The sequence below is a fragment of the Hemiscyllium ocellatum genome, chromosome 36 (assembly GCF_020745735.1).
Source record: "Hemiscyllium ocellatum isolate sHemOce1 chromosome 36, sHemOce1.pat.X.cur, whole genome shotgun sequence".
Classification (NCBI taxonomy): domain Eukaryota; kingdom Metazoa; phylum Chordata; class Chondrichthyes; order Orectolobiformes; family Hemiscylliidae; genus Hemiscyllium; species Hemiscyllium ocellatum.
This window is the reverse complement of record NC_083436.1, coordinates 6,647,371-6,666,070: the sequence shown is the minus strand read 5'-3', so window position 1 is coordinate 6,666,070 and position 18,700 is coordinate 6,647,371. Positions and strand designations below refer to the sequence as shown.

Sequence of the window (18,700 nt, the reverse complement as noted above, 5' to 3'; positions counted from 1 at the left end):
TTCATTAATAGCTGAACCATTTGAGATTTCCATTTGTGGTGTGCATGAATCTTCCAGGATTTAAGTTTTGCATCCACAATCCTAGAGAATTTCTGAATCTAAATGATTTTTGCAATACGTTTTTCTTTTAAAAGTCCTAGCATTTTCAATTATCTGCACCAATCCAGTTTTGCCTTCAACTAGTCTCTCTTCAACTACAGTTAATCACTCTGTGTAACCCTTTTGTAACAATATGGAAAATGTACGGCATAAGCCTTTCAACTCCTCCTCCCTGCCTGCCAATAATAAGTGATCATGCTTCCTCCTCCTTCAATGCCTGTTGAGTGCCCTTCCAGTTACAGCACTTGTCCATAGTATTTCCATCTTGTTTTTATTTCACATGCCCACTATCCTGATGTGGATTTGAAGTATTTTCACTTTTTAATTCTTTTCCCAATAACTTTGGTCATTGCCAAATGCATTGATTTATTCTAAGAAATATGGTAGTCCCTAATCACACTATGATGACCATGCATAATTTTATGTACCTTCAGTTAAAATCTCCCCTCCGAAAAAATCCTGTTAATATTCTATCTCCAAATGTTATGTTAAAACCATTTTTTTTAAAAAGGATCACATCTGCCCTGAAATGCACTGACCAATGCTCCACACTGTACCATAGCTGTGACATAACTAATGTTGTGATCCAACTAATATCTTTGCCACCTTTCTCCTCTGTCTAGCCCTGTGTAACCTTCAGGTATCTGAACATAATCTAGAGTGGTTCTTGCATTTCGCAATATGCTATTTTAGTCCGTATTCCAAGTGGGAATAGAAGTAACCATTTACACCATTGAGTCTGATCTTATTGGTAGATCATAGACCCTGTGGTCCTCAACATTTGCTTTCTTGGCTTTCCCTGTAATCGCAATTCTTATACTTGATTCCTTTCCCTCCTTATTTGACCTCACCAATGCACCCAATGCTTCTCTGCATTGAGGCCCATTTGCCACTTGTCTACCCATTTTACTTAGCATTTAATGACTTCATTTTAGGAAATGAGTTGCCACCAGATTTATAGTACCAATGTACAAAAAATACATGTTGCAGACAGTCCTATCTTACCAGACTCTTTGTAATTAGAGGAACCTCGATTATCCAAATATCAGATTATCCGAAGGGGATCTTGAGCTCCCAATAGAAACATTACATCAAAGACGTGTATCCAACACTGTCTTTTATTTACAATGGTTAAATGGGCACTGTCTCTAAAATGACCACCTGCCCCCCCCCCCCCCCATCTTTTCCCCGGAGTTCTACAGAAGGGTGTACCCAAACACCACCGCCACTCCCTCGCTCCCCTCCCTCGCTGTCCTGTATAGGGCAGAGGTGGAACCTGTCAAAATGTTGTAGTCAAAAGTTAGTGTTGTTTTGGAGATTTGCCCCACAAAGGTGGCAGCAGCAGCATCAGCAGTCTTGTTGGTGTCCGTATGGCTGCCCTGGAGTGGGGGTGGATGGGGCTGGTCTTGGATGGGCTTGGGGTGTGCGGTTGGACAGAGCAGGTGGGAATCAGTGTTGGGTGGGGTGGAGGCTGAAGCATGGTGTGCTGTTGCCTTGTTCCCCAAATGGGGAGCAGACTTAACTCTGCATTTCCTTTGGGGCTCATTTTAATAGATTTAACAGAATAATTGATTATCTAAACTAAATAGTGCCCGCCCATATGGTTCAGATAATCAAGCTTCCTCCATAGTGGTAGATACCACTGATTCAAATCTGGAGCAATGAGAATTTCTTAAATGAAACTTGCTTAATCAAGGTTGTTCATTGCACCTTAGATAAAGTTACCTGCTATATAAAATCTCAATTGTTGCCTCTGAGACGACAATATGTACATAGACAAAGATACAGCAAAAACACTTAGAATGCTATGAAACCACAATGTACTTTATTAAATGCTTAAATAACACAACTAGTTGAGATCTCCTCCATAAGTCTTTCACTACCCTAATTTCTGTAATTAAACCCAAATGTTGTGACCCAAGAGTTCACAGCTGGTCTGGCTGAAACTGTTTAATGTCTTCATCACACTTCCTGAGGTGGGGTACCTCTCTCTCAACCTTCGAAGTGTTGAACAAAAGGATTTCTCCACGCTCTTTATGTGCAGGTCTGTGTGCCTTTATTTAGAATTATGCACTAATTTGGACAAAATGTTTAGGATTGGTCACATGCATATCTTATTCAGACTTACATATGCAAGTGAGCAATCCTGAATATTTTGTCCAAATGTATTTCTTATCCGGTAGATACTGCAGTTCCTGATTTTCCTGCATCTTATAAAATGACGACAGACTTGAGAAATTCTGCAGACATTGGTGTGGAATTTCTTGTGAAAAATCAAATGCCCTTTTGAATCTATGATTTCAATCTTGTTTGAGGCAAAGGAAACCATTCCATACGTAGACAACCTTTTTGTGCACGATTCATTGGTATTTTCCTAATGGTAAAGAGGAAGTGGTAACTAAATGCTAGTTAATTCAGGACTTAACTGCTACCCTTTTTATTCACCCGTATGTTTCTTTTTAACTTCCATGTTCTGTGGAATTTTTCTGGGTTTTTTTTCCTTCTGAACACTCCATTTTTACAAACTGCTCCTCTTTTTGTTTCCGGGTACTTATTGCGTACACATCTTGTGTCTTGACTAAAATGTGAGTTTCTTTGTGTATAATTAATTACCTGGGATTGCCAACATAAGCCTTGGGTGTCTACAAGCTTTTAAATTCAATTCAGTCTATCCAGGAACACCTCGTGGGGTTTCAATATGTCAATAAGCAGTGCACAGTCATTAGATTATTCATAAATGAAACAAAAAACAATATCAAATTTAGGTTTGTGTAAGTTTGACTCGGGAGAAGAGGTATGGTAAGGTTGACTGCAACTAGTAGAGAATAATCAGCTGAATACACTAACGTTGTATCTTTCAACAGTTCGAGCTGTAAGTGAAGTTGAGAGATTGCCAGGCAGCTTCGTCATGTCAAATGCATGTCTTAGCCTCCTGGTGACCTAACCTACCAAAAGTATTAGAAGTATCACCTATGCAGAAATTTGAGCTTCAGCTGGATTCACTTCACCTCATGAAGATGCTGCATAGCACGTTCAAGCTTAAGATGTGATAATCTTCAGTATGCAAGCAGAGCCAGAATGGGAGACCAATAGGAAGTTAATGATGGAGTCCCAAAGACCTACTTGTTAATCAACTTTCCATTTTGGGTCCTGGCAAGGCATTAAAGACAACTTATTTGTGGCACCATTGGTGAGCGGATTAAAAGGAAAGGGCAGCAATAGGCAATTTATGTTCAGACAGGTGTTTGTGACCATAAGTGTAACTCCAGGATGGTATGTTGGCTCCTAGTTAGTGCTAAGGTCAAGACTGTTTAGGGTGTTAAATGAATACTTTTTGCATCTGTCTTCCCATGAGACATGCTGCCTACCACAATCTTTTTTTAAAAAATCTCAGTCACTAGAAGGGTTTTTAAATTAGGGTGGTATTGAATAAAGCTGTTGGTATTTAAAGTTTTAAGGCTCAAGGACTGAATGAGATTAATCCAAGGATATTGGAAAGAGATGAGTGGAAATTGTAGAGGCTCTGACAAGTCTCTTTCCTGATTCATTTTGGTAACCGAGAACTGGATTTGCCAACACTACAAACTGTTTTAAACAGTGTAAATATTGAGACAGCAAGCTTAATTTTGGTCACGGGGAAGTTTCTAGAAAGATATTCAAGATTAGTATTAATGTTTATAAAGGGAGACCTTATTCTCAACAAATCTATGCTGTCATTGACTCAGCTCACAATGTCCAGTTTGCAGGTTTGTTTGGTTTTCTTTTTTTTAAAAGAGGAAACTGAGGATTAAGGGTATGGTCATTGTGCTATAAACGGACTTCCAAGAAACCTTTTTTGGTACAAATGCCACAGACTGTCTTGAGGAAAGTAAAGGCCATGTAATAAATAGAACAGTAGCAATGTGGAGAAAAATTGACAGAGGGCTTGGAAGGCAAACTAATATTTTTTTGGGTTGGAAGAAAGAGTTTTAGAGTTTCATGGAGTTAATAATCAGTGTAACTAAAACAAGGGGAAACAAGCATTAGAAGTATTTCAGAGCTCCAAACTCATAGCCATAGCCCTACATTTCCAACTTGTCATGGGCAAAGCTGTAATTTCTATATTTCCTTTTTTTAATATTTTATATATAAAACTTAGATCTTTGTTCGGAGGGCAGTGTCAAACCTCAAGGACTTTGAGTAGATAGGTACCAGATAAAACTCCAAGCAGACGTGTGAAGTTTGTTTTCTTTTTGATACAAAGACCAACATAACGAAGGGTGTGTAGAAACTATGATCTCCGTGCATATGTGCACGAATAGAAGTGACTGGCCAGGTAGAGCTGTTAAAGCCTTTGGGTATCCTTTTCTGAGGAGCAGAGAAGGTATGGTGTATAGTTCTGGGCTTCATGTTGTAGGAATGTTGTAAATGCCAACGTGACTTGAGTGGTTCAAGGGTTAGTTTGGTTCGGAATAAGGCACAGAAGTTGTGAATGACTTTAGAGAAGGCTGAGGAGATTTTATACAATCATCACTTATGATGCATCTGGGTAGAATGAGGAGAAAGTATTCTTCAAACTGGAGCACCATCTCAGGATAAGAAGTCATTTAAGATGGAGATGAGGGATGTTTTTGCACTTGTGGTGAGTCTTCAGAATTCTCCAGCCCAGCTGTGGAAGCTCCATCATGTGCAAAACAAATCCAATTTGATTTCTGGAGACTAATGACATAGTGATATGGGATAGTCCAATGAAATGGCACTGAGGTAGATTAGCCATGATTTAATTACACAAAGGGCAGGCTAAGCAGCCTGCTACTGTCAAGAGTTCTACAGCACAGACAAGCCCTTTGGTCCAAACTGGTCCATGCCAATGAAAATGTCCATCTTTTGCTAACATTTCCCTGTGCTTGGCCCATATTCTTTTAAACGGTTCCTATCCACGTATTCCTCCAAATGCCTTTTTTAAAATGTTGTTTATGTACCCATCTTAACAACTACTGGCAGCTCATTCTAAATGCATACCAGCATCTGACTTTTTTTTTAAAAAAAGAAATTGCCCCTCAGGCTCCCTTTCATTCTTTCTTCTAACCTTTTAAACTGATCTGCAGTCCACTAGTCCAACCCTGGGAAAAAGACTGTGCAGTCACCCAACTGTGCCCCTCATTTTAGACACTTTTTATAAGATGTCCCCCCTCTGTTTTCAACACTAAAAGAAAAAGTGCAAGTCTATCCAACTTCCCCTTATAACTCAGACCCTTGAGTCCTGGCAACATCCTTGTAAATTTCTTCCACACTTTTTTTTTCTTATAGCTAAATAATAATAGCCTTCCTTTGGTAAGGTGACCAAGACCGAACACAATACACCAATTGTGGCCTCACCAACATCCTATACAACTGCAATATAACTTCCCAAATTTAATACTCAATGCCTTGATTGAAGGCCAGTGTGCCAAAAGCTGCCTTTCTTGCCTTGTCTCCCTGTAGCTCCACTTTCAGTGAACCATGCACCTGAACTTGAAGGCCCCTCTGTTCCACTACATTCCTTTTTTTTTTAAGGCCCTATTGTTCACCATGAAACTCCTACTTTGATTTGACTTTGTAAAATGCAAGACCTCACACTTGTCCACGTTTAAAATCAATTTGCCATTTTTTCTGGTCCTTTCCCCAGCTAATCAAAGCCCAACTGAGATTTCTGATAATCTTCCTCGTTGTCTACAGTGTTGCTTATTTTGTTGTCATTGGCAAATGTACTAATCATATCTTGTACATTCTTATCCCAATCACTTTTTATGAACACTTCATTATGCTCTGATTGTTCTATACCATGTGCTTAAATCTTCCATCCTCTATCTAGAATTGGAAATTGAGAATTATCATTCGAGTTACCTAGTAGGAATTAGTGCTTCTAAAAAAAAATCTGTTGTGGGGATGAACTTTACTTGAATTCGTTTCTTGCTATCACAGTGGAGAAGGTCGGGGTATCTTAGCCTTTGATCTAATTTTTAAATTGCACCAATTTGTCATAGAACTAAAAACGTGCTGCTTAAAAAAAATAATTCTGCTTGCAAAAATATTTCTGTATCGGTCTGGATTATCTTGAGTGGATGTAGAAGTGGCTACTGCTCACTCATGGTTTCCAAGTGTCAGTTAGTCTGTTTACTAGTTTTATTTTTTTTTCTCTCTACTATAAATCAAAGCTGCATATTTCCAGAAAATAAGTTTTTAAAAACTCCCCAACTTCCTTCATCTCTGATTATTTGTACTCTTTTTGATTTTGTTTTAGAGTACAAATGTGAGTAATTCACCATCTCTGCAAAACCAAGAAAATGCGTCATCACTTTTGATCACAAATCAACAGCCCGATGCCTTCCACTGTCTTGTTGCAAGCTACTCAGAATTTTCAGTAAGCCATCTACTGTCATGTGGGGGAGAACCGACAGATGATGTCCAGTGGTTTTAAGTGTGGAATTGAGCATAGTTAGTAGCTACACTTGTGGACAAACTAATCTGTCAAATATGACAAAGGTTGCAAACTGATTAAGCCAATCTCTCCTGTGAGCCCTGAATGATGCCTTTCATAACTTAGGAATGGAGCTTGGCAGAGGGATCAAAAATGACCTGATCTAAAATTTTAATGGAGGAAATTTCTGTTCATACAACATTGAATGTCTGAACTCCTTGATTTATTAAATTCAGGTAGGACTATAAGGTTGAGCAGCATTTTCAGTGTACAAAAGCTAACCACTCATGTCAATAACAGCATGTAGGTGGGAAATAAGAAGAATGAGTCAGGAATAGATCCTTGGAAGAAATCTAAGATATGTTACGAAATTGCATGTGATGCTCTTGAGTACCATTTTTAAGGGCAACCTCTGAATGCAATTCTTTCCCATCCACCCTGCAAGTCAGATGACAGGAGTAAAAGGTGGTCTGGTTAACTAGGACATGACTAGTGGGCATTTGACAAAATGAGCAGGGTAGTTTCTTGATTACCATCATAGGCTTTTTTTTTAAACTGTGTTCAGGGACTCAAACATGGGGATCTGGGGGAAGACTAGTGCAGACTTAAGTGTTGACACGTACTCGAGAGAATGACCAATGCTAGTTGACATGAGAATCTGGGTGGGAATGTGTTAGGGAATAAAGTCTTGTGTTGGATCATTTGTAACAAAATCATCTGGACTCGACCTTGAGTATTAACAAGTTTTATTCATGGTTGGGGAGTACACTTATAGTTATTATGCAACCTTGGGACAGTCATAAAGTTACATGAGGGCAATGGTCAGTTTGTGTAGCTGCTGCATACATAGCAAGTCTACATTTCTCAAATCTGTAAATGAATGTTATATTCTACTGCAGGTTCACACTAGGCAGAAACCAACTACTAGTACGATAGACAATTCATCAGTTATGAAAGCAGAACTGGTTTAGGGACTGGGGGAGCTGAGTGAGCTTGCAAGGTCACTTTTTTTAAAAAAACATTCCTCGGCTTATTCTCAAAGCATTGTCGGCAGTCTGTGCTGGGTGACTAGGATTGCTTTGTGACAAAATAGCTTCAACATGATTTTGTCAAGTCTGGGGCAAGGTGTTTTCTTCCACAGAATATTTTAGTGCACAGCAATTTGTGAATGTGATTGCAATAAGGGGTGGCTTTCATGGTCAGGATGAGATTCCTTTAGTGGAAAGAGCCAGCTGAACAAGCAAATTTCTGTTACTAAAAATGACACTGACTCCCTCCATTGAGACTGGAGAAAATGGGAGGGGATTGAAGTAATGTCAAGTCTGTGGACTATCCACACTCATTTAGGAAATATTAGCTGTTCTTGGCTATACTGAATTTGGTCAAGAGGTATAATGCATCTACTAATAACAGCAAAAGGTCTGCTACTGAGTCTGTAATACTGCGTGTATCCTGTTACTAAACTTGCTATTTCTATAAAATTGGGCCTTGGTGCTCTACAGAAATCAGTATAATTGTTCACCACCTAATATGCCTGTTTGCAAAGTTAAATTGAGCATGTCTTCAAATAGATCTAGATTTTATGAATTATTGAAATTTGAAATGCATTAAAGATTAGCCTGGGCTCCTTCCACTTGCCACACATTAAATTTGACAATCTTTAGATGCCCATGTGATTTTTTTTTTAATGCCTTTTTATTCTTATTGCTAATAATACAATTCTGAGCAAATACTTTTTAACTTAAAATTTTACTCCCCTCTGTTTCAGCGTGATCTATCCAGAAAATCAAATGACGTCAGTGGGCAGCTTAATTCTACAACTCTCTCAAACCTGTAGGATATCTTTACTTGTGGCCAGCAGTCAGAAGACTTTTATTTTTGCATGGTTCATTTTTGACAGTTGTTTATTCTAGATGTCCATTTTATTCTTGTTCAAAATACATAAAGGCTTTGTTTCAACTTTATTTTTGAATATAATTGTTGTATGCTGTTTTGTGGTGTCTAAATATCAACTATTTTTGTTATTTCTATCTTTGTTAGACTACATTATTTGCTATCATTTTGCACCTACCTCCCGGATGTCTCCTATGCTGTCCTCTAATTTGAGCGGTGTTGTACTTTAATCTTGTGGTTTAATCAGTTTTCTAGAATGTTTGTTTGCACTGAACTTGTAACCAGTGTTACTAAAAGACCAAAAGTAGTGTTGCTATTGATAAAAGAATAAAGAATTAGATAACTGTTGTTTGCTAGCGGCAATATCATGGCATGCAGTAAGCCTGTCATGAAGAAACTGCAACTTTGAACTGCCTGGATAACTAAGACTGTTTCAAGTCTAACTTGAGCAATGGAGATCATTAGATTCTGCAGTTTTTTTTTAAAAGCCAACAAGCATGCATAAAATTTTTAATGTTTGCTTGAAGTATTGAGCTTGTTGTTTGAGCTGAGTTTTTCAGCAATACCTATTGTGCAACTTTGATATTTTCATGACCAGTGACTGTTCTCATTGAGTAAAGATGTCACAATTGAAGACTACGCCATTAATATACAATAAAATATTTTGAATACACAGCATTGTGTTTTGAAGTCTCAGAAAATGTTTGGAGGACTTAATGGTGAGGTTCTACTCTTTTTTGTATGAAAGAATATTGCAAGGTACACCAATTGCATGAAGATGCCCAGTCCAAGGTTTGGTGCATGAAAGGTATCATGCAATCTAGGGTTGTGGGAAAGGTCCTAAATTAAAAAGTAATGCTCATTGTTCCTGAAATGAATAAACTTCCAAAGCCTGTTATTTTCTGGAGAACAAAGTTGCAGAGTCCAGTTCAATAGCATCCAGCTAGAGGAAAAAATAAGCTTTCTGATTGCTGTGATATTCATTTGAATTATGTTTACTTACCAGATGTTTATACTATAATGCTTAAAAGAGCTAAGTTCATTGTATCAGTTCTCTCTAACTAAAATCTTTTGATTTATCCTTAACACTAAACTAAACCATTTCAATTACTATATAAATACTTGGAATGTCTGCACCTCTGGGCCTTAAGTAGTGAGATTTTTTTTCTTTGCTTTGTTTCCTCATTTCCCCAAAAATTCTTTCAGTGGCTAGTGATGAAGAAAATTTCTCTGAACGCTGTAATACTCTTTCACCCATGCATGCACTTCTCCCCTTCCCTGCTTAATGTCACATTAACACCCATGCTCAAAGTACAGAAGTATAAAAATTTGTGTTTTTTTTTGTGTCGGAGGCAATATAACTCTCTAAAAGGAGTAAAGTCAGCAAAATTCCTCTTGGATCAAGGGTATTTAACACAATATGCACAACCTTGCCAATTTGACCTGTTGAGAAATCAGATTATGTATAGAGGTTTATAGTAGACTACAGGATGTCAACATATGATTCTAACAAATCTAGATTTGATTAGCCACATAGTAAAATTCCTGGAGTTTACTAGCTATTTCTAATGTGGGGTTTTTCTCTCTTCCAATGAGGAGAGGAATACAAATTGCCTTTAACTTTTAAAGTGACAACAGTACCTGTGAAATGTCTGCCATAAGTTTCTATAACAGTCCACTAATTCCAAAGTGATTAAGAAAAAATCCTGTTGGAGACTAGTTAACAGAATTTAGATTTCAACTCCATTCCATTAAATTTTTAGGAAGTCTAACAGGTAAATGACAGGAATATGGATTTTCAGTAAGACCTTTTTTGTACACAGTGTTTGGCAGAGGATTTGTTGGATCCTGGGACAGGTGCGTGTTGACATTATTGGGAATGGAGGGTAATCTGGTCAGTATCTTGTCTGGAGATGTAGTTTGAATGTGGGTTATTTTTAAGTTACTTGGGAATTTAAATTAGGTTTTTAAATTGAGCTTTTGGGGGGGTAACTTCAGTGGAATCCTGAACTGACTTAAAATAATATTTTTGCAATGTTCCATGCAAAGGGATCCAATTTCCTTGGAGTCTATTACATATGATTGTGTTCTTTTTACAAATCCGATCTGCACTGAAGAAACCATTTTCTGGCCATTGAAAAAATCTGCTATTTCTACTGAAATTAATAGCCATTCTCATCCTGTAAGAGACATGTTTTACCCACTCTTCAGTTAGTAAGGTATGTGCTGTATGACAGCTGGTATCTTGAGGAATTATAGGGATTGCTTCCTGCTCTTTGGGTCATATGATCTGCGGATAAAAGCACTAAATTGCTGGTCACTTTCAGTAAATGAAGTATATGGGTAAAACACCATTGCATTGTAGAAAATTTTAAGCACGTTCACTTACCTCTTGTCTCTTCAGTTTGTGGGACAAAGGATGTAACTCTTAAATATGTTCAGTAAATACTTGTCAAAGCTTGTCTACAGGGCTCCTGTTTTGTTAAGTGTTAGTAGAAAATGTTAGTTTGAAATTTGCCGAAGGCAAGAAATGGAATATAAAGGAACATGTAATTGTAAGGAATTATGTTTATGTTCATATGGAGCATCCTATTACAATCGCACTTGCTGTTGCCATATTGGAACAGCTATCTAAGCAGAGTAAATGGTTTCCCATCAATCCATTAAAATTGCACAAACATGTGGATGTCTGATGACAACTGAGCTGTCAGCCTTCGTTCAATTCTTTCTGGTTGCCACCTCCAGTTACTGAGGCCATTAACCTGGGACATCATTGATAATGTATAACTGCCAAGGACGTGCCTGTTACATCTGCAAAGGTATAGTTTGCTGTTTAACCCATTGGTTCTGCACAACCCAGGAAGTATAATCAGGGCTAATGTGGAGCAAATCTGCATGTTTTTACTTTTTTCGAGGAAAAAGATAATGATTCAGCATTAGAGATGCTGACAATCTTAACCTGTGAAAATGTGACTTTTAAATCGGCTTAACAACAGTGTCTGGAGAAAATGGCTAAAGCTGAATTTTTTAAAAATAAACAAATTTGGCTGTAACTTAGATCTATTTGATGTTCAGGCTTAATTAAATTACTAGTTATGTTTAAAGTACCTTTTTTATGCTTTGTCATTCAATTTCTTCTCTCTTCCATCCAGTCTCTCTTTTTTCCCCCATTTGCCATTTTCCACACCTGTTCTTGTAAAACTAATACTTTTTTCCCCAGCTCTAATGAAAGGTCATTGACCTGAAGCATTAATTTTCCACAGAAGTTCTCAGATCTGAGTATTTCAAGAATCTTGTCTTTAAAGAATCTATTTAGATAAATTTGATTTCTTGAACATTCCAGATTTCTTGTAAAATGTTTGCATTTAACTCTAAATCTAATTGACAATGATTACATTACTGAAATTAGTTTTTAGTGTTTTATCTACCTTGATACTATAACTGTTAAACATCAAAGCTTATCCATATTTTTAATCTGCATTGGGGGTTATAACATTAAATAATAAACAAGAGTCACGTTTCTGCTCCTCTTAAAAACTGTTCAACTTAACTGAAATAAAAGCAGAAATGGCTAAAGAAACTCTCTGGTCTGGTTGCATCTGGTGGAGAGAGTTGATCAGTTTTGAAACTCTCGACTCAATGTCAAGGGGGCATTTATTTCTGATGCAATATGATTATGATTATTTATTTTCCTCACTTAAAAGGCTTTCATTTCACTGTAAAAGCAGTGTTTCTTCTCTGCTGCTAAACTGGAGGGTTTCCCTGCAAATTTCAGCCAAAACAAAAGATTCCAATCCATTGTTTTTTGGTTTCAAATACTTTGAACATTCTTTTATGGTTTTGCTGAATAATCTTGCTATCTGCAGCTTTAATAGAAGTTACCTACTTTAATCACTGTTTTACTACATGACTCCAGAGATGGCTCCCACTTCAAGGTTTCTTCTAGATGATTCCCACTTCCCACAGCTTAAATGCTTCTTACTTTAATCAAGGCTGCAGAAATACAAAAGGTATCAGCTTTCTTAGTTTAGAAGTCTAAGGAATGTACCTTTTGTCACTTTTTTAATTCTAGGTCTGTGACCTTGGTTTAAATTTGTTTTTTATAGGACTAGATTTACCTTTACTGTAGTTGTCTCATGGTTCCCACTCTTCACTCAATCTAAGCCATAAGAATGTTCTTTTTTATTTAATGTTCAGTTTTACAGGGTAAATGCTCTTGATCACCAGGAATTTTAACCTTTTCTCTCAGTGCCTCTGATGTTGGTTTATTCTCTGGGTGAACTGCAACCCAGGACTGCATCCTGTACCTATTTTACAGGAACTAATTTCCCCTCTCCTGTGTGTTCATAATTTTCCTGTTGCATAACAAGAGACCCCTCACCTACTTCAGATATTTTTATAATCAATCTTGATCATTTCATATCAACCAGTTGAGACGCCTTTGCCTTTAAACCGCAGGTAGGACTTGAATCGAGGTGTCCTGCCTTGTAATTAGAGTCATATACTACAGACACAGACACTTTGCTCAGACTGGTCCATGCCAAGCCTGATCCTAAAATAAACTATCCAAACCTTTCCTATTCATGTAGTAATCTGCAGGTGATTTTGTTATAATGTGGGTTTCCTCCAGTGCAAATTGGCTGTAGCATGGTTGACAAATGGGGAAGCTGTTTCTAAAGCGCAGACTTTTAAAACTTGGTGCCTATAGTGATGCACTCTAGTTAATGCAAGTGCTGTTTTATTGAACAATTTTTTTGTATAGCACAAGAATGCAACCAGTGTGTTATAGAAGAATCACTTGGAAGTATCTTTTAATATTGTAACTACCCCATCAACCACTTCTTTACGTGAACCACCAGTCTTTTTGCTGTTTTTTTAAAAATCTCCCTTCTCTCATCTTTTAAGAATATACCCTGATCTTGAACTTCCCCCATCCTAGGGCAAAGTTACTTACCCTTATTCCCTTCTCTACCCCTTTTTATCTCTCAAGAAGTACATAAAAATCTATCACTGTGCCATTAGCAGCTCTTACAAATTTCTAATCAACTGGGAACAAGTGCAAATTGAACCTGAACCTGGTTCAGAGATAGTGTCCCGATCGCTGCACCATACAAGCCTTCCCTACTTGAGCCATACTAAACAGTTGGACAAGTTTTACATGAGATAAATGGAGAATCATTGAAATCCAATGGTAGGGAATAGATGCTCAATGCTGAACATCTGCATGTGCAGTCCTCATCAAAGTCTGTGATGAGCAATACTCAAAATCTCTAGTACTCATCACCTGAAAACTCCCTTGAGGTAGTTTGAGGTTCAATGACTTGAAGGCAGACCCCAGAAAAAATGGCATTTCCAATATGCACTGCAGAAAATAATGCACTAAAAATATCAAATAACTGGTGAATGGTTTCAAGTAGCACTGTTGCTTCTTTCAAACAACAAAGAATACAGGCAGCAAAGGACAAAAGTCCAACTTCACTCATTAGGATGTCTCAACAAAATCATACAATGCATGTTCATGCAGAATCTGCAATCCACCAGCTTGGTTGATCTTCCTGTCTGCTGGGTCAGAATGTTTCCTGCCTGGCCAGACGATTCCCAGCCCATCTTTTCTCAATAACCAGCAGTATCCAATTTATCTTCTGATTACTTTCAACTTAAGCATTCAGTGCTTTTCATAACGCATTTTCTTTTTTTTTTTGAAGGATTTATTTCATGTTAATATTTGCACCTTTTAACTTGCAATTAGTACTTCATGCAGTATGTGCAAAACAAACTACTTTAAATTTACAACTGGTTTCAAAGTTAAAGGCTGTGTGAAACGTGTACCACTACACTAACATGTTGTGAAATGGCAGTTCTGACTTAATGTGGCTGGTTTAATTCATGTTTACAGAAAGAATACAACAATCTCTCTATTCATGGCCAACAATTCACAGTCATGCTGGAATTCTCCTGAGCACATTCTGTTGCTCTATGATACACAACGTAGTTTCAGCTACCTTTGCATCCATATTGGAAGTGTTTACTTCTAAATGTCACCAATTCAATATTTCTCTTTGATTTAAAGGCATGACCTACTTGAAGTATGTTATTCGTAGACAATTTCATATGTTTAGAGTCATAGAGATGTACAGCATGGAAACGGACACTTTGGTCCAACTCATCCACGCCGACCAGATATTCCAACTCCATTTAGTCCCACCTGCCAACACCCGGCCCATATCTCTCCAAACCCTTCCCATTCAAATGCCTTTTAAATGTTGCAATTGTACTAGCCTCCACCACTTCCTCTGCTGACTCATTCCATACACATACCACCCACTGTGTGAAAAAGTTGCCCCATAGGTCTCTTTTATATCTTTCCCCTCTCGCCCTAAACCTATGCCCTCTAGTTCTGGACTCCCCAACCCCAGGGAAAAGACTTTGCCTATTTATCTTATCCATGTCCCTCATGATTTTGTAAACCTCTATAAGGTCACCTCTCAGCCTCCGACGATCCACAGAAAACAGCCCCGGTCTGTTCGGCCTCTCTCTATAGCTCAAATCCTCCAACCCTGGCAGTACGGCCCTTTCCAATCATAAATCATTATTCCTTGTGAGCAGTTCTGCATGTAGATTCAGTGGCTTTTTAGAAGAAGGCAGGGTTCATGGATAGGTGATGGCCTGGATATTTGTGATGGACGGACAGTGGATTTCCAGTATCGATGATGGGAGTTACGCAGCAGAAAAAGTTACCTTGGAAGTTTAATTTTCTATTAGAAAAAAGGAAATTGAGGGGTGGGATCCTGATTGAGGTCTAGAAGATCATGAAGGGTATAGACAGGGTGGATAGAAATACGCTTTTTCCCAGTGGTCACACGTTCATGGTGAGGGGTGAAGAGTTTAAGAGGGATACACACACAGAGTACTTTAGACAGAGTGTGGTAGTGTCTGGAACACATTACCAACAGAGGTTATAGAGGCAGGCATGGTAGATTCATTTAAGGTGCACCTGGACAGATGCATGAGTAGTTGGGGAGCAGAGGGATACAGATGCTTAGGAATTGGGCGACCACTTTAGACAGTGGATTTGGATCAGCTCAGTCTTGCAGGGCTGAAGGGCCTGTTCCTGGGCTGCAAATTTTCTTTGTTCTATCTGGAAACCTCCAAAATGATCCATTGAAATCAGAGACTTCAAATGAATTAGATTAAATTAAGTAAAATAGTTAGTACAACTCCAGAGTAAGTATTTCTTCCCGGCCCCTATATACTCAAATTCTTATCTGAACCCCCATCCATTCCTCTGCTCTGCTGATCTAGGCCTGGCAACACCAACCTGCTCTCCAGTCAGACATGCCCTCTACCAGACTCTAACCAAGACACATCAGTGCCCTACCCACCTGGCATCCTATTTCTACTAAGACTATCTACATACTCATACAAAAAGGTCTCCTAGATGCACTTTATAAATTCCACATTGACTGGGATTCCCTTAGTATGAAAGGATGAGACAATGTTAGTAAAGTCAAAATCCCCTTAAAACCTTGTTTCTCTCACATGATTCTGTTATTTGCCTATTTATTTACTCCTCTAGTGCCCTCTGACTGGTGGAAGCCTGTAGTGTAATCCCAGCAAGGTAACTGCTGGGATAGTGAGGAAAGAGATCAATCTGAGACTGGTACAGTTGAGAACAGAAGCGAGTGAAACAGTCAGGGCAGGCAGGGTCAGGGTAGGACTAAATTCAACTGCATTTATTTGAATGCAAGGGCCCTAACAGGGAAGGCAGATGAACTCAAGGACATGGAACATGGTTAAGAACATGGAGCTAGGATATCATAGCAATTACAGCAACATGGCTCAGGGATGGGTGGTACTGGCAGCTTAATGTTCCAGGATGCAAATGCTACAGGAAGGATAGAAAGGGAGGCAAGAGAGGAGAGGGACTGGTGTTTTTGATAAGGGATAGCATTACAGCTGTGCTGAGGGAGGATATTCCTGGAAATACATCCAGGGAAGTTATTTGGGTGGAACTGAGAAATAAGAAAGGGATGATCACCTTAATGAGATTGTATTATAGACCCCCTAATCGTCAGAGGGAAATTGAGAAACAAACTTGTAAGGAGATCTCAGCTATCTGTAAGAATAATAGGGTGGTTTTGGTAGGGGATTTTAACTTTCTGAACATAGACTGGGACTGCTATAGTGTTAAGGGTTTAGATGAAGAGGAATTTGTTAAGTGTGTACAAGAAAATTTTCTGAGTCAGTATGTGGATATACCTATGAGAGAAGGTGCAAAACTTGACCTACTCTTGGGAAATAAGGCAGGGCAGGTGACTGAGGAGTCGATGGGGGAGCACTTTGGGGCCAGCGACCGTAATTCTATTAGATTTAAAATAGTGATGGAAAAGGATAGACCAGATATAAAAGTTGAAGTTCTAAATTGGAGAAAGGCCAATTTTGATGGTATTAGACAAGAATTTTCGAAAGCTGTTTGGAGGCAGATGTTCGCGGGTAAAGAGACGGCTGGAAAATGGGAAGCCTTCAGAAATGAGATAACGAGAATCCAAAGAAAGTATATTCCTGTTAGGATGAAAGGGAAGGCTGGTAGGTATAGGGAATGCTGGATGACTCAAGAAGTTCAGGGTTTGGTTTAGAAAAGAAGGACGCATATGTAAGGTATAGACAGGATAGACCGAGGGAATCCTTAGACGAGTATAAAGGCAGTTGGAGTATACTTAAGAGGGAAATCAGGAGGGCAAAAAAGAGACATGAGATAGCTTTAGCAAATAGAATTGAGGAGAATCCAAAGGATTTTTACAAATACATTACGGACAAAAGGGTAACTAGGGAGAGAATAGAGCCCCTCAAAGATCAGCAAGGCAGCCTTTGTGTGGAGCCGCAGAAAATGAAAGAGATACTAAATTAATATTTTGCATCCGTATTTACTGTGGAAAAGGATATGGAAGATATAGACGATAAGGAAATAAATGGTGACACCTTGCAAAGTGTCCATATTACATAGGAGGAAGTGCTGAATGTCTTGAAACGCATAAAGGTGGATAAATCCCCAGGACCCGATCAGGTGTACCCAAGAACTCTGTGGGAAGCTAGAGACATGATTGCTGGGACTCGTGCTGAGATATATGTGTCATCAATAGTCACAGGTGAGGTGACGGAAGACTGGAGGTTGGCTAACGTGGTGCCACTAATTAAGAAGGGTGGTAAGGACAAGCCAGGAACCTGACGTCCATGGTGGGCAAGTTGTTGGAGGGAATCCTGACGGACAGGATATACATGTATTTGGAAAGGCAAGGACTGATTAGGGATAGTCAACATGGCTTTGTGCGTGGGAAATCATGTCTCACAAACTTGAGTTTTTTGAAGAAGTAACAAAGAGGATTGATGAGGGCAGAGCGGTAGGTGTGATCGATATGGACTTCAGTAAGGCGTTCGACAAGGTTCCTCATGGGAGACTGATTAGCAAGATTAGATCTCACGGAATACTGGGAGAACTAGCCATTTGGATAAAGAACTGGCTCAAAGGTAGAAGACAGAGGGTGGTGATGGAGGGTTATTTTTCAGACTGGAGGCCTGTGACCAGTGGAGTGCCACAAGGACTGGTGCTGGGTCCTCTATGTTTTGTCATTTACATAAATGATTTGGATGCGAGCATAAGTTTGCAGATGACACCAAAATTGGAGGTGTAGTGGACAGCGAAGAGGGTTACCTCAGATTACAACAGGATCTTGACCAGATGGGCCAATGGGCTGAGAAGTGGCGGATGGAGTTTAATTTAGATAAACGCATTTTGAGAAAGCAAATCTTAGCAGGACTTATACACTGAATGATACGAAAGTCGGTGGAGTTGTTGACAGTGAGGAAGCATGTGGCAAGTTACAGCGGGATATAGACAAGCTGCAGAGCTGGGGAGAAAGGTGGCAAATGGAGTTCAATGTAGCTAAGTGTGAAATGATTCACTTCGGTAAGAGTAACAAGAAGATGGAGTGCTGGGCTAATGGTCGGATACTTGGTAGTGTGGATGAGCAGAGGGTTCTTGGTGTCCATGTACACAGATCTCTGAAAGTTGCCACCCAGGTAAATAGTGCTGTGAAGGCGGCGTATTGGCTTTAATTGATAGAGCAATTGAGTTCCGGAGTCCTGAGGTCATGTTGCAGTTGTATAAAATTCTGGTGCGGCCGCATCTGGAGCATTGTGTGCAGTTTTGGTCGCCATACTATAGGAAGGATGTGGAGGCACTGGAACGGGTGCAAAGGAGGTTTACCAGGA

At 39.0% G+C, this 18,700-nt stretch overlaps 1 protein-coding gene across 1 annotated transcript in view; it reads left to right on the top strand.

Moving 5' to 3' along the window:
- The window catches only part of LOC132833387 (protein regulator of cytokinesis 1-like), a 40,522-nt gene extending 31,461 nt beyond the window's left edge, over positions 1-9,061 (top strand). Inside the window, exons 13-14 of the mRNA XM_060851621.1 lie at positions 6,362-6,481; positions 8,307-9,061. Of these exons, the coding sequence (XP_060707604.1) occupies positions 6,362-6,481; positions 8,307-8,375 (189 nt within the window). The 3' untranslated portion in view covers positions 8,376-9,061. The remainder of the gene's footprint in view (positions 1-6,361; positions 6,482-8,306) is intronic.
- Positions 9,062-18,700: the final 9,639 nt, after the last annotated feature.